General features: G+C 35.5%; 1 protein-coding gene across 1 annotated transcript; it reads left to right on the forward strand.

Moving 5' to 3' along the window:
- Positions 1 to 1,937: 1,937 nt before the first annotated feature.
- On the forward strand, positions 1,938 to 17,807 carry BMP10 (bone morphogenetic protein 10). The gene is made up of 2 exons (XM_003757939.3): positions 1,938 to 2,423; positions 16,015 to 17,807. The coding sequence occupies exons 1-2, from the start codon at positions 2,090 to 2,092 to the stop codon at positions 16,947 to 16,949; spliced, it is 1,269 nt and encodes a 422-aa protein (XP_003757987.1). The 5' UTR covers positions 1,938 to 2,089; the 3' UTR covers positions 16,950 to 17,807.
- Positions 17,808 to 25,046: the final 7,239 nt, after the last annotated feature.

Here is a 25,046-nt window from a genome sequence, read left to right on the forward strand (position 1 = left end):
TAGGGAGAGGAATTGGAAATGTGAATAGAAAAAGAGACTGAGACAGAGAGAAACTCAGAGAGAGATAGTGAGAAACAGAGACAGAGACAGAGAGGGAGAAGGGAGAAAAATTAATTCAATCATGCAATTCCTTTTGTCCCCTGCCTTCATTATAGCCAATGGACTTTCTACATAAGCTTAGGGAGTTCAAAAGATTTTAGATTTAGGACTGAAATTCAGAATCTTAAAAGTTATCACATCCAACTCCCTCATTTTACATATCAGGAAACTGAGGTTCATGTGGTTAAATAATTTGTTCAGAGTTCCTTAGGAAGTATTTGCAGCAGAATTGAAACCCATTCTTCTGATTCCAAAGCTACTGTCCCTAAGCTATTGTTTGGACCTTGCTATATGAGACACAAATGAGTTGTGGAAACTCATTTATTTGAATCCAAAACCAGATTGTTACATATAGAGCTTGTATGACTTTCTACAAGTCATTTCCCCTCTCACAGTTTCCTTATCTATAAAGATAAGGAACATCTAGACTAGATGTTCTCTAAGGTAGCCCCCTTCTCAGTCAAGATTTTAGAGCAATTACAGAATCAGAACTGATATTTTCTTCTAGCCCAGCATCTTTCCTATAGTTATACTTCTGGCTCTGTTCAGCATCACTGGTTCAATGACATCCCAGTAGCGCTCCCAAGCACCACTACAGACATGGGCCCCTGAATGAGCCCTAACCCATTCCATTTTTATTCTGTAAACATGTGCCTCGGCTAGATTGAAATCTTTTCTTGTTGAGTAGTGGACATTTAATCCCTCTGAGATTTCTTCCTATTTATCCTGTTTATGTGCTATATGTAAATAGATATTTGCAGGTCATCTCCCCTATTTAGGGACCTTGTGCCTTTCTTCATATCTCTAATGCTTAGCACAGTGTTTGTCACATAATAAGGACTTTAAAAATGCCTGTTGACTGACTAACAGGCAGGTAATGCTAACAGGTCTTTGTGAGTGTTTCAGTGCTACTTAATTTTAAATTGTTCTTCTGATTTTTTATACCTAAAAAGCTAGCTGACTTTTTTTAAAAATGAAGACATTTGCATTAGTTCAGTGATGATGGATATTTGGCGGTTCTTCAGAAATGTGTAAGAGTCACCGTTTTTAAAAATAAATTTGTATGTGTTGTTGACTTTGTTTAGACCCAAGTAACTTATGAAGGGCAATGTCTAAGGCATGAAGGATTGGGGAATTGAGCCAGTAGAAAAGGGGTTTAAAGTAACAAAATCCTAGATCCTTGAAAGAATGAGCTAAAAAAAGGTGAATAGCATCCACCATTTCTTAATGTCTCACTGTGGTTTGGAGTGAGATCCCGGGCTCTCCCTGGCCAAGTACATAAGCTCTGGCCATCATTGGCCAAGCCAAATGGCTTCAAGTATACTTGAGACCCAGCCTTGCTAATCGTGGAGAAGCTCATCACCTGACAGGTATATAAAGAGATGATCATCAAAAAAATATCTACTAAGTCATAAATGGGTCAACATCTGTTATCAATAGACTCATTGTCAATATGTACAAATCACAGTTCCTGGAAGTATTGAAATAAGGAATAAGTTGATTTTTGACACCTCCCATGTTTTTGTGATTGACTACTCATTCTTCCCTGTGAGCTAGAAATGTTTAAGATCAAAAAAGTGTCCATGTCCGCTGAGAGAGGCTGCTTGAAAGGAAGCAAGACAGAGCCCTTTCAAGAAGAAAATTGTCCTATCTTCTCACCAGTGTCAGAATGTAGAAGTGTTTACAAAATGCTCATTAAAAGAAAAAGGAATTGTGAGATAGCTACAAAATCTGGTGCACAAGTTTACACTAGAGAGATAAGGAAGGCTAGGCTCCCATAGGCGATCCTGCTGTCCAATTACTGCAACCTGGCTTTTTTTGGGGGCAGAGGAAAAACAGAAGGGAAAGAGACAGAGTGAGGGAATGCTTCTGAAAGAGTTTCCAAACTTGGCAACTCCGGATGACATAAGTCAAGTCCTCTCCAGAAGATTCGGATCACTCGAACCACTGACACCTAAACTTCACTGGGATTGGGGTCTTAAGCAAAGCCATGGGCTCCCAAGTTTTCCGGCTGTATGTAATCCTCTGTCTGGGAGCCTCCTTGGGATCTGGCAACCCCATCATGAGCCTGGAAGACTCTCCCCTGGAAGAAGATCTGCCTCTGCTGGATGATGTTTTTTCAGAACAAGATGGTGTTGACTTTACTACTCTGCTACAAAGTGTGAAAAATGAATTTCTGAAGACATTGAACCTGTCTGAAATCCCCCTGCCCAATTCGGCCAAGGTTGACCCACCAGAGTACATGTTAGAACTATATAACAGATTTGCAACTGATCGAACCTCAATGCCATCTGCAAATATCATTAGAAGTTTCAAAAATGAAGGTAAGTTTGGGTTTTTGTTATCATAAATTCAACTACACTTTAAAAAAAACTCTATGCATAACATATACATATATTTATGTATTATATATGTATAAATTCACACATATAAGACTGTGATAGCCATTAGGCCTTGAGTTTTATTGGAGCAAGGAATTCCCCAGGTGTGAGATCTTCTCTGCACTTGACTTTTAGAAAGGTACCAAGCGCTCTAAAAGATTGTGACTTGTACAGGCCCAAACAGCTCAAACCTATACCTTCCTGGCTCCAATGATGGTTTTCTATCCATTAAGTCAATATGTGTGTATACACATGTATATTGTGCACATGTGCACTTATACGTAAACATTAACGTGTGTGTGTGTGTACTGAATATAGATTTTTTTAAAACATGAAAATATACTGTGAATTCTTTCTGGAACTGTATGGATTTGGATGTGCAATTATATTAATTATAGACATCAATAGATATATGTGTATGAACGGTATATAGATAAAAGTGATATAAAAATATTATAAGCTCTTATTGGCACTGTATATATCTATATATGCATTAAATTATGTATATGAATATGTATGTATGCATATATATGCCCATTGGGTGTATATATATATATGTGTGTTTATGTATATATACATTCATACATTAATATAGAGAACATATGTATATTTTTGGTATGATATATATACAGTGTATATATACATATCTACAAACGCATACTATATGTATTAGATAGATAGATAGATAGATAGATGTCTATATATAATATAAATGCATATGCAAGTCTTTACAATGCCAATAAGAGCTTACAGTATTTTTTTGGTAGGGCTTTTATTTAGATCTTGGCAGAAATGTCCCAATAGACCTTTCTATCTGACACAATAGCATTGCATCTGAAATGGGCTCATTTTCTCCTAATCGGATCACCATTTTCTGTTTGGATACCTTAAAACACAGATCGGCCAACTGTATCCTGCTTATCAGTCTGCCTATAAGCTTTCCCGACAAATCAAGCTTATTTATTAGCTTCAGTTTGTCAATTTAATATAGGATGGAAATTCTTTTTTAAAAAAATCGAGAAAAGCAGGATAATGTGGCAGGCAATTTGCTAGGAAACAGTCTCATTTTGCATATTTATTTAAGAAAAATTAAAAAGCATAGAATGAAAGGGGCTACTTTGTTAAATAGCCAGTAAAGGGATAAGATGTTTTCACACAATTCAGAAAGAACTTTCTTCTCCATGATTCATCCAATCCTGAATGAGCTACTCCCTCCTCAATTTTTTTTATAAAAATTTGTTATCTCCTTTCCCTCTATTATAATCTACCTTATATGCTATTTATTTGTGCTCATGCAGTATTCCCAATTACTAAGCTATTCAAAACTCCATAGAATTATCTATCTAGAACTGGAAGAATCCTCAGAGGCCAGCTAGTCAACCCTTTAATTTTACAAATGTGTAAACTGAGGGCCACAGAAATTAAATGATTCACCTAAGGTCAAAAAGGTAGTAAGTATCATAGTTGGGACAGAACCCAAGTGTTCTCATTCAAATGCTAATTCACTTTCCACTTTACCAGAATTCCTCCAAGAGGCTGTGCGGGGTTTTTTATGTTTGTCCTCAGGAACAGGGCTTTGCTGGGTATATAGTAGACAATCAGTAAATATTTGTGGAATAGAGTGAAACGAAAACTATTCACTGAATCACAGGGCCTTCAAATTCTGTTTACAGTTTTTAGAACTGTATAAAACATTATTATTATTTACAAATTTTCATATCTAGTAGAATTTTCTAAGCAATGGACAAGAAACAAAAGTTTCGGTTAATATGACTTTGCCCGGACTGCTAGATTCAGTAGCAATCTCATGCTTTTCGATAGTAATGTTCCATCCCAAATTGAGCTATAACTTGCTCACTTTATACACATTTCTTCATAGATCATAGAATTAGAATTGAAAAGGACCTTAGAGATCATGTCATAGTCCATTTTGTAAATGAGAAGCTGAAGGCTGAGATTTGCAGAAAGTCACAGAAGTAAAAGGGCATTGAATAAAGATTTGAAGCCAGATTCTTCTGATCTCAAGTTGAAGGTTCTTTCATCCTCTACTACATGGACTCTTCCTAATGTGTACAATATAGTTTAGGAGTAACTATTCAGTTTTGTTATTGTTGTTTTTATTGTATATTGTTATTGTTGTCTGGAATCTCACTGATGTAGAGAATTCCTTGATATAAAAACTCTCAAAACCAATGTAGTCATTTATACATTGGAGTCAGCAGTGTATGGTAGATGTTTCATAACCAGCTCTGGGAAAAACAAAAATGTATATATCACCCACTTCTACTTTTAATCTGCACTGCTAATATTTTCTCCATCACCTTCTAAAATCTAGATAATCCACAAAACAAAAAATCAATCAGAGATTTATAAGAAAAGTTTCATGATTTTTAATAAAAGTCTAGTAGTTTTAAGCTGATTTCCAACACATTCCTGCTACAGAGGTGCCTAGAAAATTGAGAGAATTAAGTGGCTTAGATATCCATGAACTTACCAGATAGAATGTGTCAGTTAAATCCAGTTCTTCTTCTATTCCAAGGTTAGTCTTCTACACACTGTGCTCCATGATCTCTCAATGGTCCTTTCCATCACCAAATCTATGACTCTATGACATTTATTCATATATCCATCAAACCAGATAATATGTGAATCAAATGTGTTTATTTATTAAGCTCATATGTTTATTTTTAAAAACTTAAGTTTCATACTATCATTAGTAAAACATTACACACACATCACACACACACACATACACACACATACACACACAGCACATACACATTGCATTATATTTACTAACTGCCTTTAAATTTTGCTAAAGCTTTAGGGGGGAAATGGGGGGAAATTCACTGATTTGTGAAAGAAGAAAAATGACCTTTGTACCTACAGACACATTAAGTAGGCAAGTTCAAACTCAGTAATAATCTCAGTCTAAAACTTATTCTGAAGTGCTGCTGCTGCATACCTCCATGCTTATCCCTAAGGGTTCCTGATCTGTTGAGAGACTGGAGAGTGCCATCATTCATGTCCATGCATGAAAAAGACCCCATTGACCATCCACAATTCTCATTGTTAGCTATGGCATTCTAGTGAGAAAGTAGAACCAGCTTCAAAGTCCAAGTGTTGAAAGAATGATTAAATAAATTGTGATATATTCATGTAGTGCAATAGCATAATAAGAACAAGCGTGAGGAATACAAAGGTATCTGGAAGGAATTTGTTGAAATAATACAAAGGGCGGGGTGGGGAGGTGGAGGGGGGGAATAAATCCAGGCAAATGGAGAACATTATTATGAGCATAAAAGAAGCGATGCACATCAGAAAGAATGGACAAAGAACTTAATGGTATGTGTAAGAGAAATAGTTCCAAACTTGGAGTCAGAGGACATGAGTTTGAATCTCAGCTTTCCCCCTCATTTCATTTTCCTCAGTTTCTTTATCTGTAAAACAAGCGGAATGGAGGAAATGATCTAAGGTCCCTTCTAGCTTGACAACTATGAAACAAAACTGGGTTACTATGACATTTTATGTATTTAAATTCATTTATTTCAATGGAAATAATTGCAAAGTTAATTTAATTGACCGTGCTGAGTGTTTGAATTTGTATATAACTCATGTAAAAATGAATCTATTATAGAAGTCAAGATTTTGAGTTTGATGATCCTGCAATTATCCATTGATAACAAAAACTTGAAAACTGAACTTAGCTGGTGCATCTAATATTCAAAGTCCATCCCAATTGATTGAGTCCAGAATTAATAAAGATCAACACCCTCATTTTTACATATGAGGCAAATGAGTCCCCAGGAATGAAAAGACTTGGCCAAAGTCAGACAGAATGATAAGGAGCACAGCTGATAGCTGAATATGAACATTCTGATGCTACTAGACTATAACCATAGGAAGTACTGGGAGAAAGAAAAAGCACCAGCAGTGGGTGTCAGTGTGATGCAGTGAACAGACCACAGAGCATGTGTGTAATGAGGAGATCTGAATTTCAGTAGAAGATTCTAAACCTACCAGCTGTGCAAACTTAGGCCCCATCACTTCCTATCTGAAACTTAGTTTCTTCACCTGTAAAATGGGGATTGTAATACTTGTACTGTTACTATGAAGTTATGAGTGGGTAAAAGTACTAGATTTGAAGACAGGAAGATCTGAGTTCAAATGCAGTTCAGATATTATTATTTTTCAGTCACTTCAGTCTTGTCTGATTCTTTGTGACTTCATTTGGGTTTTTCTTGGCAATGATACTGATATGGTTTCCTATTTCTTTCTCCTGAAAACATTTTTGTTGTGTTAAGTTGTTTCACCCACATCTGGCTTTCCATGCCCCGTTTGGAATTTTCTTGACAAAGAGAGTGGAATGATTTGCCATATCCTCTTCCACCCTATTTTGCAGATAAGGAACTGAGGCAAGCAGGGTTAAGTGAATTTTCAAGAGTCACACAGCTAGTAAGTGTCTGAAGCTGAATTTCAATTCATAGAAAATGAGGCTTCCTGATTCCAAGTTTAGTGCTCTATCCACTGAGCCACCTAGCTCCCTTCCAGCCCATTTAACAGAAGAAGAAATAAGGCAAATGTGGTTAAATGATTTGTCCAGGGCCATACAACTACTAAGTGTCTAAGACCAATTTTGAAGTCAGGTATTCCTAACTCCAGGCCTGGGGCTTTATCCATTGTGCCACCTAACTATCTTTTGACAAATTTCTTAACCTTTTATCACTTCTCATCTATTTTTTTTTCATTTTCATTTATTTCATTTTTCATTTCATTTATCTACCTCAAAGAGTTATCATGTAGATCAAAGGAAAGCATTTTAAAAGCATTTTTGCAAACCTTAAAATGCCATATAAAACATTATTATCATCATTATTATTTTCATTATTAGCAGTAGTAGTAGTAAAATCCTCTCCCCAGCCCTTAGATCTCCTTAATACAACAAATGTTATCCTAAGGAAGTTTTGAAAATTTTTTCTTCCTCTCTCTCTCTTCTCTCTCTCTCTCTCTCTCTCTCTCTCTCTCTCTCTCTCTTTCTTTCTTTCCTTTCTCTCTCCCTCTCTCTCTCTGTCTCTCTGTTTCTATCTCTGTCTATCTGTCTCTCTTTGTCTGTCTGTCTCTCTGTGTCTGTGTCTATGGTCTATGTCTCTCTCTCTGTCTCTTTCTATATATATATGTGTGTGTGTGTGTGTGTGTGTATGTGTATGTAGTTGCTTGTAAAACTGTTAAGTATTTATTTGCAAACCTACAGAATTTCAAATATTTTTAATTTTTAAAAATTAATTTAATTAAAACTTTTAAATTAAATAATTAATTAAAAATTGATTTTTTTTAATACAAAAAGAAGTTTCCTCACTCATTCCTTACTCAATCCTCCTTATACAATCACTATTTATGTTATTATGGCCAGTAGGAAACTTCAGGGCAGAGTCATCTCTACTTCTCAGAATGCTCCAGTGGAAAGAGCTTCAAGCTAGGACTCAAAAAACCTGAGTTCAAATCCCAAGCCAACTATTCCTTTGCAGAATGACCTTAGCCAAGTAACTTTCCATCTCTGGATCTAACTTTCTGCATGTGTACAATAAGGGGGTTGGACTAAATTACTAGTTCTTAATCTTTTTCTTGCTCACAGGACAGTAATATCTCTTACCATGAAGAATCATAGTACAGTGTGGACTCCTAAGTAGGCATGTAATAACAAGTATAAACTCTTGACAATTCCAAGGAGACTATGCATATGATTACAGGTGAAAGTTCCATACAATTCACAGAATGCCTGAATGATATTGCCACAGCCTTGAAGAATCACTGGGTCAGATAACCTCTAACTTACTTCTATGCTAGGTCCTATGATTCATCTATATAATGCTGAATTTGATATACATCCACTGGCATGGTGTTTCATCAATCAGTAGAAGCATTTGACCTATGGATTGGAATTGATCAATCAAGATTTATTTGTTAAATATCTAGTAATAGTAATCAGAGCTCTCATTTCTATGGGGCTCCAAGGTTCACAAAATGTTTTTTTCTATAACCCTCTGAGGTAGGGATTATTATTACTATCATTTCTGTTTTTATAAATGAGAAAACTTCAACTTATGGAAGAGAAATAATGGCTTGCCCCGGGTGTTGCCCCTAATTGGTGTCAGATCTACAACTCAAATATAGATCTTCTGATTACAAAGCCAATGTCTTGTGTGAGATGTAATTCCAGGATACAATAGGAATTCAGAAATAAGTGACTAAGACACTGGAACTTGGAGTGAGGGACTTCTGGGATCAAATTTCTCCTTAGACACATACTAGCTGTATGATCTTGGACAAGTCTTTCATTCCCTCTTTGTGTGCCTCATTTTCCTCTTCTATAAAATGAAGAGTTTGGAATTGATGGACTCTAAGGTCTATTCCCATTGTGAAACTATGAGACAAAAATTCCTAAAATTATTATATGGTTCTTGCTTTTAAGAAACTTTTCTCTATCAAGGAGAAGGAAACCATAAATAATGTTCAAATCCTTCCAGGACTATAATGTGGTCCATGTGGGTATTCACTCCACCAGTGCAACTCACAACTCCTCTTTTCAATGATTCAATCCAACAAATTTGGATTTGCATGTGTATGGATATGGCACATAAATTAGTTTAATATAACAGTTTGGTAGATGATCCTGGAAAGATGCTATGGATACCCAAATTTACCATCCTGTGATAGTCACTCTATGATCATTCTAATGCTGAGCTTTTCTAAAATTAGCTAGACATGAAAGGTAGGTAACAATAATGTGAAATCCATGATTTGACAAATAAGTGGCAAGAATTTAAGGAACTGGCTACTCTCATGGGGAAGGGACAGAGAAGATTTCATTGGATATCAATGGAAGCTTGAAGATGATTAACTGTGTAAACTGGCAGAAAGGAGAGCAAAGAGCATTTCAAGAAGGGGCAATGGCTTGAACAAAAAGAGAATACAAAAAACTGTGTTCAGGGAATAGGTAGACATTTGGAGAAGGGAAGAGGGAGGTATAAACTTGAAAGGGTATAATGTAGGAGGCTGTGATTGTATTTGGACTATTAATTGGCTGGTAAGGAGCCACAAAAGGTTTTGAATGAGAAGGACCCATCTAAGGATGTTGCACAAGAGGAAGAATGTTAATTGGATTTAGTGTAAGAAGACCTAGAGGCAGTTAGGTGGTGCCATAATGCATAGACTACTGAATCTGGATTCAGGAAGACTCATTTTTTTGAGTTCAAATCCAAGCTCAGATATGTACTAACTGTGTGATCCTGGGCAACTCACTTAACCCCGTTTGCCTCAGTTTCCTCATCATAAAATGAGTTGGAGAAGAAAATGAAAAATACTCCATTATCTTTGCCAAGAAAAAAGTTTTAATCCCAGTACCAATACTCACTAGCTATATAATCAAGTCAATTCACTTCTCTGAGTCACAGTTTCACCAAATGTAAAAGTGGATATTTGCACTATACACCTTACCTAGTTGTCATAAGGAAAGACTTTCATGAACCTTAAAGTAATCCATAATTGTATTATTCCTGTATATATATAGATTATTATTATATTCATCAAAGCAAAGTCCTTAAAAATGAATATAATAGCAAATTAGATGGAGATAGACCAAATATAAGGCTATAGAGTATTCTAAGTACAAGGTGACAAAAACTAGAAGAATACAAGGTCCTTGATGATAAAGTCTGTTTCACGTGTTTTTCTATGCCCATTGCCTTACACGGTACCAAATACAATGAAGGCATTTAATAAATGCTTGAATAGAATCATAGATTTAGAGCTCTTTAGAAGGGATGTTGGAAAACATTTAGCCCAATCCCTCATTTAATGAGGTGGAGACTGAATTTTGAAGAACATAACTGCCTTGGCCAGGATCGCCCATGCTAAGTCACAAAGGTAGTATCTGGATCCAGGCTATCTCACTCCAAAGTCAGAGCTCTTTCCACTTTGCCATAAGCAACTAAGATCCAAGGTCAAATGATTTAGCAATGATCCCAAAGGTACTAAATAGCAGAAATAGGATTAAATTAAAGTGAAATGAATGAGATCTATTATGATGGTAACAATAGAAGTAGAAGCAAATAATCTAATAAAAAGAAATAAAAAAAAAGAAATTTTTAAAACTGGGGATATTTATCTGAGAGAAGACTTATAGAGGATATAGAAATTGTCTCCAACTATTTGAAAGACTGTGTTCTGAACAAGGGTAAAACCCATTCTATTAAGGGTTGAAAAAGCAGAAGAAAGAGCAATAAGTATAAATCATGAGCTAGATTTAGGCTTTAATTTAAAGAAAAAATTCCAATCAATTAGAACTATTTGAAAATAGAATAAACTGCATTGGAAAACAATGAAATCCCTTTACTGGAAATCTCCAAGTGATATTTGTCAGTTATATCATAGAAGGGATTTCTATTTTGAAGTTAGCCACATAACATTCATTAGATTCTGCGATTTTATCGGGGCTGATTGTAAAAATTATACTGTTCTTTTTTAGTCTTTTCAACCTTATCTGATTCTATGATTTCATTTGGCACTTTCTTGGCAAAGATACTGGAGTGTTTTGCCATTTCCTCCCCCTAGCTCATTTTTACAGATGAGGAAACTGAGGCAAGCAGAATGAAAGCGTTTTCTCAGGGTACACAATTAGTAAATTTCTGAGGTCAGATTCAAATTCAAGAAGATGAATCGTCTTGATTCCAGGCCCAGCATTTTATCCACTGTGCCATCTATATTCTCAAAATATGGTAATGTCAAAATTTTTCCTGTTTTAATTTGATCTGAATGTCTGTCTTGGGTTAAGTACAAGATATCCAAAGCCCTCATTCACTGATGCTGAAAATAATTAAGTAAACTTTGAGTTATCTTAAATTAAGAGATGCATATTAGTCATTAATTCATAGATGAGTTGGTAAGACAGGGAAGCAGTTTTCAAAAGTGTAACTTAAGCAAATATGTATGCATATGTGTGTGTGTGTGTGTGTGTGTGTGTGTGTAGCCTTTCTATATATCATGAATCTACTTATCAGATAAGGGCATTGAGACTTTAACTCACTATATAACAGCTATTTGATATGGGGTCTAGGCCATATATAATACAGTAAAATACATAGGATATATTGACATTTAGAATAAAAAGAATTATCAGCCCCACTCTAAAATTAAGAGGTTAGATTAGATAAGGTTCTTTCTCATCTGAAGACTTAAAAGCGATTATCTTTGAGCAGTCACCTAACCCAACCCCATAATTGTACAGAGACATTTATATCCAGACTTTAAGAATCTGTGTAATGGGAAGTCATTCTTCATTCTGGTGAAATTTGTTATGTTAGGTCTCAGATCATAGACTCAGTCCTTTCAAGTTGATAGGCTCTGCCATATATGCCCTTTGCTAGCATTGCCTTAAAGACTTGGAGGTCTGTATATTATAAATTCATGTGTATATGTATATACACATATATGTATATTCTCTTTGTGAGACAGTAAGCTCCATGTAGGCATATTTTTTTATTTTAGTAGCTCCTCCAAAGTCTAGACTAATGATTGCAACAATAGAAAGAGAAAATACAGATTTTCATACATGGGATAAGATTGTTAATATGTGTTAGGCACTGAAGTAAATGAGATAAACAGTATTTCCGTATAGGGACCAGGAAAAGATTTTTGAGAAAGGGTAACAGTAGATTGGCTATTACATTATGAAGAGTATTTCCAAAGGGAAAGATAAGAAGCCAGGGAAAAACAGTAATTCTAGAAATCTGAAAAGTGCCCAATAGCTTGATAATTGACTTAGCTTAAAATTTGTTAACATTAACATAAAACTTTAAAATTTATTTAAGAAATCTCATATATTGTCTCATGGGAGCTTCACAACAATTTTTTGAGGCACATGCAGAGAAGTATGAGTGTACTGATTAACATTTAATAATAGAATTTCCTTAAAATGTGTTCACTTTGAAATCTAATGTGCATTATGAACATTTTCACCACCACTTTTTTAGTTGTAAACTCTCAACAACATATTAAATCAATCCCTGATTTGTAAAATAAATAAAATAAAAATAATAAAAATAAATTAAAAAAAAAAAAGACTTGGAAGTCACCTATACACTACACAGGGTGAACATCAGAGAAAGACTTAATTTGAAAGAGCTCCAGAGGAAGTTCAGCTTCTGTTAATAACCCATTTAAAGACATAGAACCCTTCCTAGCTGTGTGATCCTGGGCAAGTTACTTAACCCCAATTAACTCAGCAAAAACAAAAAACAAACAAACAAAAAGACATAGAACCATATAATATTAGAATTGGAACAAATGAGCTTAGTTCCCCGTGTTTGGAGTGGAAAGGGATCTTGGAGATCTTCTGGATTCATTCCCTAATTTTACAGAGGAGAAATGAGAAACCCAGTCAGGGAAAATAATTATCTGAATCATTCAGGTTAAGCAGCAGGTTTCATAACCCAGGTTTCCTAATTACCAATCCAAAGCTTTTGTCACATTAAGGGCCTCAATGAAAGGAGAGATATACATGGTGACATATCCCATTCATCCATATTCTTGAAATGAGCCTTCTAGTGTCTATGCTCTGGATCCCCACAATGCCTTTAAAATTACTTTTTTATTCATATAATCATAAGACCATAGACTGTTAAAGTAGGGAGAAAACTAGTGACTGAAGTCAAAGGATATGGGTTCAAGTTCTGATCCTATCAGTTACTGTGTGACCTTTAGACAATTACTGTCCTAAATCTGTTTACTCATCCCTAAAATGCCCTGAAAACTCTAGATATTCCTAAGTGATTATTTCAGCCTATATTCTTGATAGAGTAGAAAACTTAAGGTGCTCACGGGAATGAGAGATATAAGTCTCTAGTTCTAATGAGGTTGAATGTCAATTACCAAAGATTTTCCCACCTAACAAACAGCCCATGTTTTGGAGGTCTTGGGGTAACTTAGGTACAATACCTTGGACATAGTAGATAATAACTGTCAAATTGAATTGAATGTAAGTTGACTCTTTTACTTTCATTTTGGCTTACTAGGAAGAGTGGGGAAGTTTTCACGGTACAATAAACATTTATTAAATACTTTTTCATGTGACAGAAGCTAAAATAGAACCTAGAGGCTACAGGTACTCAAAAAGTAAAGCAATCCTTATTCTCAAAAGCTTACATTTCATCAGGGGAGAAAACATGCACACATAAAAATAGGAGGTAGAACATTGGCAGGGAGAAGGGGAGGAAAGGATGACACCAGGAAAGATTTAGTATAGAAGATAATTCTTGAGCTATAGCTTGAGGGAAGAATGATATTTAATGAAATGGGAGGGGGGGAGGAAAAAATGTATTCTAGGCACAGAGAACAACCAGTGGAAAAAATCACAGAGATGGAGCACCAAATGGAAAACCAGTATGACTGTATTGTATAGCAGAAAGGTAGATATATACATATAATGTGTATATGTATGTATGTATATATCTATATACATACACACATACACACACGTATGTTGCATTGTGCACATATATGTATGCATGCATGTATATACACATATATGGTTGGAAAGATGGATTGGAACAAGGTTATAAAGGGCATTAAAAACCAAAAACAGGAGTTTAGGGAACGAGTAGAGTTAATTGCATAGGGGATTGACATGGTTAGATCTATTCTTAAAGAGAATGAATGTGGGAAATGCCAAAATAGGAGAGCTTCAAAGTGAGTTCAGTTTGAGCTATATTGAATTTGAGGTGATTCATAAACATCTAGTTTGAAAGATAAAGATGACAGATGCGAAAATGATATAAAACCTCAGAGTGAAGACAGGGGAAGGGAGGGAAAGAGAAAGGCTGGAAAGAACAGAAAAGAGTAGGAAGAGGGGGGAGAGAAAGGGAGAGGAAGAAGGAAAGAGAGAGATTAGACATGGTAGGAGGAGAGTTAGAAGAAAATAATGTCACAAAAACCCAGAATGGAGAGGGTATCCAAGAAGAATGGATAGTCAGTATTTTCAAATGAAGCAGAAAAGTGAAGAATAAAGATTGTTAGTGTCAATGAGGAACAAGGGATATTGGGACTTGCCTTCCAGTGTCTTAGAAAATATATGAAAAAAGTCATACTATATAGTCAGTGCTGGAGGGGGAAGATCAGGAATTTATATGAAGAAAATAAGATGTCTAAGAGCAAATAGATGAAAAGAATATGAAAGGAAGAGGTCCAGAGTGAAGAGAAATAGTATATTTATCATGGAATGGGAATTCCTGGGGGCTCAGTGGAAGCATGGGCAGAATTGGACCAAAACAAGAGGAGGATAGTGTTGAAAATAAGGAGAGATTAGGAAATTAGGTGTTAGGGATAATTTGTTCCTAAGTATGGTGTAATTGAGCAATATGGGAATAGAGAATTATAGATGGTGGGGATTTTCTGTCCATAGGGGTAGTAGAGCGTGGGAGCTAAGTTGCATTGCCCACAGTCTCCACTGGGCGGTGGTGTAAGGCAAAGGCCAAGGGTACTGGGCCTTGGTTGCTGCCCACTCTTGAGGACTGATTGAGAATGTAACAAGAGTATGCAGAGGCAGAAGAGAACTCCAGGAATGAAATGACTCCTGGGAATGTAATCCTCTAGCCCCTATTAGGACTATTTACTCCAAGCCAGAAAGTTCACATGAGCAATGATGCTCTGGCTTTGTGGATGGGGAACTGAGAACAAAATGAGAGCTCGTGGATGATAAAATTAAAGTATAGGAAATGATTCCATAGGGATGGGATACGTATAACAAAAGGAATATTCCTGAGCTATGAACATGGCTCTTATTGCCTACCAAATAAAGCAAAAATTCTTAACTCTTCCATTGAAGGCACTCTACATTCTGGTTTCAACATATATGTCCAATTTTATCACCTCCCCCTCCTCTTCTGATGCTTTATGTTACGGCCGAATTCCCCATTTTCATGCTAATCCACATGCCTTTCTCTCAATCTTCTATGCCTGAAAAAGACTCCCTGATGCTCTCCAACCCATATCTTCACTTATTGAAATCCCTCTTTTCAAGGTCCAGTTTAGGTGCCACCTCCTCCATTGCACTTTCTCCAATACTAATTCTGTGGATAGAGATATATTACACCCCAGATTTCTCATAGAACTTTGCCTATATTTATCCTTTCCATTTATCTATTCTCCTTTAAATTATAATTATCCATGTGTCTGTCCTTCCTCAAATCACTCACCTATATCTAATCCCATGTCATCCCTACCATTCTTGAATTATAAGCCAGCACAAAGATCTCTCCTTGTATTTTCCAAACCTAGTACAAGGCTTCATATACAGGACACTCTGAATAAGTATATTTTGAAATATCTGTTGTATGTGCAAGGAACATATGAGGTAAGTATATACATTTAATCTGTATAGAACTACATAATCTATAAATGTTCATCCTATTTATGGTCAATGATTCTACTTTATTTTCAGGTAATTCTTTCCATTTAAAAGCTGGTTTTTGTCTTTTTCTAGATCTGTTTTCTCGACCAACGAGCTTTAATGGACTCCAAAAATATCAACTCCTCTTCAACATATCCATCCCTCACCATGAAGAGATCATCATGGCTGAACTCAGACTTTACGCTTTGACCCAGAGGAACCACCTGTTATATGATGGAGTGGAACGAAAAGTGACCATTTTCGAAGTGCAAGAAAATGAAGGAGAAGAAAGAAAATTGTTGGTTTTGGTGTCAGGAGAGATCTATGGAACCAGGAATGAGTGGGAGGCTTTTGATGTCACAGATGCCATCAGACACTGGCGAAAGTCAGGTTCTACTACCCACCGACTAGAGGTCCACATAGAGAGTAGAAATGAAGAGACTGAGCTTTCAGTGAGAGATCAGCTGGAGATAGACATCAGTGACCATAACAAACATGTTCCTTTACTCATTGTGTTTTCTGATGACCAGAGCAGTGACAAAAAAGAAGAAAAAGAGGAACTAGATGAAATGATAGATCATGAAGACCTTCTGGAATTGGACAACCTAGAAACTGATGATTTCCATGATGGTCCTGGAGAAGAAGCTCTTTTGCAGATGAGATCCAACATTATTTATGACTCCACTGCCCGGATCAGGAGAAATGCCAAGGGAAACTATTGCAAAAAGACACCACTTTATATTGATTTCAAGGAAATCGGTTGGGATTCCTGGATCATAGCTCCTCCAGGATATGAAGCATATGAGTGCCGGGGAGTTTGTTCTTACCCTCTGGCAGAACATCTCACACCCACAAAGCATGCCATCATCCAAGCATTAGTCCACCTGAAGAATCCCCAGAAAGCTGCCAAGGCTTGTTGTGTGCCTACTAAACTGGATCCCATCTCCATCCTCTACTTGGACAAAGGGGTTGTCACCTATAAGTTTAAATATGAAGGCATGGCTGTATCAGAATGTGGCTGTAGATAGCCAATAAGAAAGAAAGGAGTAATGTACAAGGATAGAATATTCAAAAACTGTAAATTTTGTACATTTGAAGTGCCTATTTAATAATATTATTTAAGGAGGGATGTACAGAAAACAGAAAGGGACTGCCTCAGAAGAATAGGTAGGTTGGTGGGTTGTAGAAAATGTATATTTTGCTATTCAGCCTATTTCTTTCTGAGGAGGATTTCCTTGTAATTTGCCATTTCCAGGCAATCTACCTGTAATTTAAAATGGCACATACAAATAACAATTTCTACACATCCTCCATGCAATATCTCACATAACAAATGGCTCTCCAACCACAAAAATAAAGTTAATATGTACATACACATGTATATACATATATATACATAATCATTTGTATATATATGTAGATGCCATAATGCTTCAAGACACCATGACTTCATCAATCTGTTCTCTCCATTTACAAACAATTTAAATACCTCCACACCTTAGGAGATTTTTTTTTTATTAGTTGCTATGGGCAATAAAATTCACTATTTGGTGTCTAGCTTTCTAGTCTCCAGCCACATAGCTAGTCTGATCCTTGGACTACAGTCAGAGTTCATCACTGATATCATATTCAAAATCTTCCAGTTTGGCAGTACTTGCCAACATTTGTGTTCTGCAGCCTTCAAGAACACAAAGTCACTTTCACACTAGGAGTGTGATTACAGTGATCAATATATCTGTATGCATATGGTATGTATATGGATTTATACACAAATTCATCAGAAGTAAATTGATAGTATATCGCAGATGAAAGGGTCCTTAGAGACCATGTAATCCAAACCAATTTTATAGATGAGAAAACTGAAACCTGAGAGGTTAAATGAATTCTCCAAGAAAATCCAGATATAATATATATCTACATATAGATAAAGGTAATTATATCTATATGTACATATATATTGTATAGATGTACACATACCTCTAAAAAGTTCCTATATTTGAGCACAGTTAATAACTCTATCCCAAGCTAATTCACATAGGAACTGAAAAAAATCAGTATAAAATTATATCACCCATTTAATCCCTGATGAAAAAATGTAGGGTTGTTTTTTTTTTAATTTTCTCAGATGAAAACTTCTTCACTATTCTTTTGTTCTTTCCTCTTGTAGAAGGGCCTAGTGCTAATGCTAATTATTTTTATTGGGGAGGTGGTATTTGATAAGGAACTCACTTGACTTAGTGTGTCTAATCTCTCAAGACAATAGCAATGAACAAGTGATGGGTAGGTTTGACAAGATTGCATTTAATGAACATAAAGAAAAAGGAAAGAACTTGGAGCTAATGTTTAAAGATCAAGACCCATTCCCAGGGCTATGGCCCTGTAGGAAATGTGTTTTGTTTTCCATGATCCCAGGAGAGCAGAGTCCCTGTCTGGTATCTGCTTATCTGGGCATTTCATTATAGGTTGGAGAAACTCAAATGTAGGTTAAGCTATGAGGGAACAGACTTTAGGCTACTTTGTAGAACTGTGCCAGACACCTCTCGCACTCCAGTAAGGTGGCCAGCCAGGGAAGGTAGAATCTCTCATAAAGGTGTGGGAACTTTATGTGATGGCTAGCTAAACCCAGGACATCTTTAGAAGTCTTTTGATGTGATCTGCCTCTTTTTGGTAAACAATAAATGCAAGAAAGTATGATTAATTGAGGGTTCTAGGGAACTGTAATGTAGTTTCTCCCTATTTTTCTGTTAGTTTGAGGACTTCTCAGGAGAGAGAAAAGGAAAATGCTATCCACATATGTATTGAATGGAAATATCTGTGAAGTTCCTGCTACCCACCCCCACCGTATGTGTAGTGGTATCACATGCCATGTTTCCACCACTCTTCTGCAACAAATGGAAATGATAAGAAGGTGTCAGAGCTGAAAAACAATAGACCCTTCACTTTATTTATACTAAGGTGCAAATTTGTCAGATTCTTGGGAAAGTTTAACTGCCTGATGATCCCTTCTCTGGTCACCGTCAACTCCTACTTCACGCATCCATTCATACGCTGTACATTTTTAAGGTAAAATTATCTTCCCTGGAAGTAATAAAGAACTGTCTCTGAAAAGGCTAATCCTAACCATCATGGGAATCCATATTAAAAAAAAAAAAAAAAAAAAAAAACTATCCGCCAATGGCTCACACCCATGTGAAATCTTCTCTTCTCCCCACTATTTATTGATATATTTATTGTTGTAATATACTGTAGAATACTAAATTGTTTATTTTGTTTTGTTTGTAATTCGCACTTGCGGAAAAAACTTTTATGGAATACATCAGATAGTAGGCAAAGCTTTTCAGACATTACCCTCCCCATTGAATGATGATTCCTTTATAGCACGTTGTTGCCTAAAGTTTCATCTTTTCTCACTTTGGATTCATATTTTTGGCAAACTTAACATACCATCTACTTTGCATGCTGTCAGTTTCTTGAAATATTTGACTTTTTTGTAAATGGTACAAAGTTAACTCAAGTGGGAAGGTTATAAAAAAGATTAGCAAAATAAATGTAGATTGTGCTATGGTCTCAAACCTATATGTTATCATACTGTTTTATCTGTAATGCAGTGTAATTGCTCATATACACCTCGAGAAGAAAAGACAAACATTTTAGGGTTTTTTGGAAGAGGCTTATCATTGAGTTGGCTGAAGGATGATACATTATTCAGCCACAGTAATTCTTGAGGACCATCAACTAAGTCAAAAATGGGCTGTAATCTGGATGAGTGCAGAGAATCAGTGAAATTGCAGATTACTGATGCTTGAAAGTAATGTATGAGTGAGTAGCCATCAGTCTGTTCACTGACTAATAAAAATATTTAGTAGATTTTTTTCAATCCCCAATGGGGTTTATGCTTTCTTCCCCATCTTGCTGAACTGGCTGGTCAATTCAGATGTTACTAAATTAACCCAGGGCTTTATTGAATAGTCAAAATAACTCATCTAGTGACATCATATAAATGGAGTACCAACATGTTTAATTTACTCTCAGGACAGAACTTATATATGTTCCCTAGGAAAAAACTAACTGAAAACATCACTCCTGAGATGTTGGTATATAAGTGGTATATATTCATCTTTATCCTTTAAGACTTCATATACTGTTCCTCACAGCATTTATCATCTTCACTGGAAATATTATTTATAGAAAACCTACTAAGAGTTGAAGACTAGATTCTTAGGTCAAGTGGTCCTATAGCAAATGTAATGCAGGAATTTCCTCTACAGTGATACTGACAGGTGGTCAACTAGCCTTTATTGCAATAATCCCAGTATTAAGGCACTCATACCATCCCAAAGCCCCTGTTCTCTTTTTGGATATGTCAGTTGTTGAGAAGTTCCTCTTTATATAAAAGCACATTTTACTTTCCTATAATCTTCACCCATTACTTCAAATTCTACCCTCTGGAATAAAACAGGAAAAAAACAGGAATGAAAAAGACATAGTTCTCCTTAAGGAATTCTTTGAGCTCCTTGAGGTCAAGAACTGTTTTTAATCCCTTTTGTATCCCTAGAGCTTAAGAGTGTCTATGATATAGTAAGTATCCAATAAATGTTTATTGATTAATGACCATTAGTGATCAATTATGAAGATTAATGACCATTGGCCAGTCAGAGATTAATATACTACTTTTCCTAATTTTTTTTTTGTTAAGGCTATCAATCATGTTACATTATTACCCATCACTTCAATTTAGTCTTGTATTTCTACAATTAATTACATTCTATGAAAAAAAACAAAACACTCCATGGCATAAATTCTACTAGTTTACTTTTTTTACTCCAACCAAGAAAATTTCTCATTAATGCCTTAGATAGAAGAAAGCAACATATAATACCACAAGCAATGAGAAAAAAAAAAGTTTGTCTTAGCTGAATTACTAGAATGTAAACTCAATGAAAGCAGACTATCTTATCTAGATTTTGTGTCTTCCTGAGTTGATACATTGTGTTCTTCACACAATAAATTCTTATTAAACGTTTGTTGAATTTGATACTTTGAAAATTACTTATTTTCAAAATATGAGATCCACTTTCTTTATACATATAATCTGAAATTAAAGATCATCAGATCATTCTGGTTTTGTTTATAGGCTGAACTTCTGAATTCATCAGTACAGTGAATCTTCAATATGGAAACTCCTTCTATTTATGCAGAATGGAATCTGTCCATAAACTATAGTCTTTGGAAATTACCTGGGCACTAAGGATGACTTATAATAACATAGCTAGCATGTGTCAGAAGTAGATTTGAATCTAGTTCTTCCTAATTCTAAGGCAAACTCTCTACATTTTTTAAATTATAAACATGGTTCTACTTCCCATGGACATCCAACTTTATTAGCCCAAACTTACTTTGAGGGAGTAAAAATCAATATAACGTAATGATACCTATTTGCTGAGCAGCCACAAATATATGCTTTGGAAAGAATCACACATTCACTATTTCATTCAGAACTTTCATGCTCCTTTGTTAAAAAAAAAAAAAAAAATCATTTCCTTATACTAACTCCTAGCATGAAACCAAACCAGAAACTAACATCTTAATATGTTAATGAATCAAATGTGTACATTCAGAAAAAATAACCTAGTAGAAAAATATCAAAGCAGAGTATTTCAGAGAATGCTGTTTGCTACTTAATTTAACTTTAAAAGCCATTTCTAATTTTATTCATTTGAGAATATTACTATGAAATTCAATTACTAGTTTCAGTTCAAATCCTTAGCAAAACATAACTTAAAGAAACAGGATAATTGATAATCTTGAATGTTGAGACCATCTATGTGGGCAGCTACTATCCTTCTTTACCTAATGTACTACTTTCCCATTATTGGTAGCTTTCTAGTCTGCAGACACTTGCATGGACTGGAGATTAGAAATGTTACTCTTCAGGACATTTTCTTTGTTTCTTTTATACTCTAGGATTTTAGAGTTGGAAGAGGAAATAGAACTTATTTTGTCTTACCTCATCATTGTACAGATGGGCAAACTAAGACCCAGTGAAAGGAACTGATTTACCCTAATTTAATCAGGTAGCAAGAGTACCAAAATCAGAATTTGAACTCAGCTCTTCTTACTTTGAAATCAGTTTTCTTTCTATAACTTGGGTAATATCAGATATCACAATCTTTGATAATTATGTTTAGGTACGTATGAACACATTTTGAAATAAAGCAAGAAAAGGAAGAAAAATATAAGACTGCCCAACATTTTCAATATTATCATAAATATAATATGAGCACAATATCCATGATGCAAATTTATTCTTCATTCTTATGGAATGGGAAAACAATAAAATAAGTAATGGCTATTGAAATAAATGTCTTTTATGTCACGTGGTTCACATATAGTAAATATAGTAATTTCTGTCCTTCCTCTTTCTCCTTGTCCAAATCAAGTGAGGTAATGAATGCGAGCAAGCTATAGAACAAAGATTCTCAACCTGAGGTCCAAGTATTTGGTTTAATTTTTTTTTCATAATGGTTTTTAAAAATAATTGGTTTCTTTTATAATCTTCTGTATTTAAAAGTATGTATTTTAAAATATTATTCAGAGAAGACGTGTATAGACTTTAGCAGACTACCCAAAAAGTTCATGACACAAAAATGAATAAGAATTCTTCCCATAGGGGCAGCTAATTGATGCAGTGGATAGAGCAACAATCCTGAAGTCAGGAGGACCTGAGTTCAAATCTAGTCTCAGACACTTAGCATTTCCTACTGTATGACCCTGGGCAAGTCACTTAACCCCAATTGCCTCAGCAAAAAAATAAAAAAAGAAAGAAAGAAAGAATTCCTCTTCTAGAGATGTGCTTTTTAAATATTTTTTTCTTTCACATACCTTTTTCACCCGACAAATTTTTACATGATCCCAAGAATATAAGTATATAAAACAGATGTACAAATCAAACATTTACTAATAATAAATCATAATTTTGCTACATCCCCCACACATTCAGTTATGAGAGCTTATTTGAAGTCACAAACCACAGTCTGAGAAACTGGGCTTTAGAGCCCTAAATATTCTATATGTGGGGATGATTATTATCATTATGACTTTCCAACTTCAAGTATCCATAATTTCAAGCTTCCTTTATCCACACTTCATGGTCCAGTTAAATGGGCTTAAAAAAAATTCTTCCATATAGAACATTCCCATCTCTTCTATGTTTTTGCCTTAGCAGCCTTCACTTCTGAAACTCAATCGCTCTCACATCTGTCTTTTAGAATCCCTAATTTCTTTCAACACCAGAAGTAAGACTTGACTATAGCTCCTCTGACTCCTGTGCCTCCCAGTGGTTCTTCATCTTAGGATCTATTGATGGTCCTGACATGGGCTCCAAGAGATGGTTTTCAGGAGGCACTGAAAATTGTTCACTGAGTGGTTTTACTGTGTTATCTCATTTGAACCTCATTTGACCTGGTATGGTGGCTGCTATTATCATTCCTAATTTACAGATGAGGAATGTAAGATTTATTGAGTTTATATGATTTTCCCAGGGTTACACAGCTAATAAGTGTCTATGTTAGAATTTGGTGCTTCCTGAACTAAAAGGGCCATTTTCTAAGGTTTAAAGTTGAACATTTATTTCTATCTACTCCAACCCCCTTACTTTACAAATAGAGAAACTGAGTCCCCAAAAGAAGAAAAGTAAGTAGGAGACCTGGGATCACAGCAATAGCTTTCTAAATCCCCTTTAGGGATTTTTTCACCATGTTGTTCTGCCTTATCATGTTCTGGGAAAAACCCAACCCAACACTCTACTCTTCAGCATAAAGCAAGCTTTCAGGCAATTAGCCTTCTGTTCCATGTGTTTAGAAAATACATCCTCAATCATTGGTAATTTAAACTTCCTCATACCCTAGCTCAATGTTTGCTAAGTGAGCAATGCTAACAGGATGGGAACTGTGTTGATGCTGGGTTACTAAATTAAGAAACATGACCAGAAAACAGAAACCAGCCCTCCCCGCCCCCTGCAGATGTTGTGTTTACACTTTCAACCCATCTGTCTTAATTAACATAATATTTATTCGAAGCCAGCTTTTGTGACATCTTCTCCTACAACTACCACATGTTTTTATTGTTCATCTAAAAAGTGAAAAACAAAGTAGGGCCCCAAATGGACATGAAGCAGGAAAGAGCAAAGATTCACTCACTAGGGCTGGGTCCCAAAACAGAAATAATCAGGGATCCAGAAGGCCTTGTTCATTCAGTATGACTGTTTTAAGGGGGGGAACCTACAGATTTTAAAAGCCATAGATTTTGAGGGAATGCTGGGTTTGAAGTCAGCAGACAAGATTTAAATCCAGCCTCTGGCTTCTTTGTGAGTTCAGATATGTCACTTAACATCTCTTAGTTGCACTTTTCTCATTTGTAAAATTAGGAAATTGAATTTGATGATGTTTAAACATCCCTTCTAATGTGAAGTATTATGAATATTATTGTTGAGTTGTTATCAATTTTGTTCAACTCTTTGTGAACCCATTTGTGGTTTTTCTGGAAAAGATACTGGAGTGTTTTGCCATTTCCTTCTCCATTTTACAGATAAGGAAACTGAGGCAAAGAGGGTTAAGTGACCCAGAATCACATACCTAATAAATATTTGAGGTCAAACTTGAACTCCAAGTACACACTCTCCAGGCCTTGTGCTCTATCTACCCTTATGGATACTACCCATCCTATGAATATTAAATAATTCCCTTTTATAACATGCTTAAAGATTGACAAAGAACTGCTTTCATAAAACCCTCAAGAAATTGTATAAGGAAACCAAACTCTGATTGATTCCCTCCAGTTTGTAATGAACTTCCTCCTCAGACCTCTAGGAGAACACCTCTCCAATGTATTGATTGTTTCATATTGTGTATCAACATTACTGTATTAGTGTTTTATCCTTTATTAGATGGAAAGCTCCCTGAGGGCAGAAGCTGTACCTTCCTCACCATCTTGGAGAGTGGGCTCTGCCTATTAAAGATGCTGCATTATTTACCTCTACATGTGCTTGTTTTCTCCCCTGAGAGCATGTAAATTCCTTAAGGATGGGAACTATTTCACTAATCCTTAATTAATAAATTAATATTTCT

The sequence above is a fragment of the Sarcophilus harrisii genome, chromosome 2, assembly GCF_902635505.1.
Source record: "Sarcophilus harrisii chromosome 2, mSarHar1.11, whole genome shotgun sequence".
Lineage (NCBI taxonomy): Eukaryota > Metazoa > Chordata > Mammalia > Dasyuromorphia > Dasyuridae > Sarcophilus > Sarcophilus harrisii.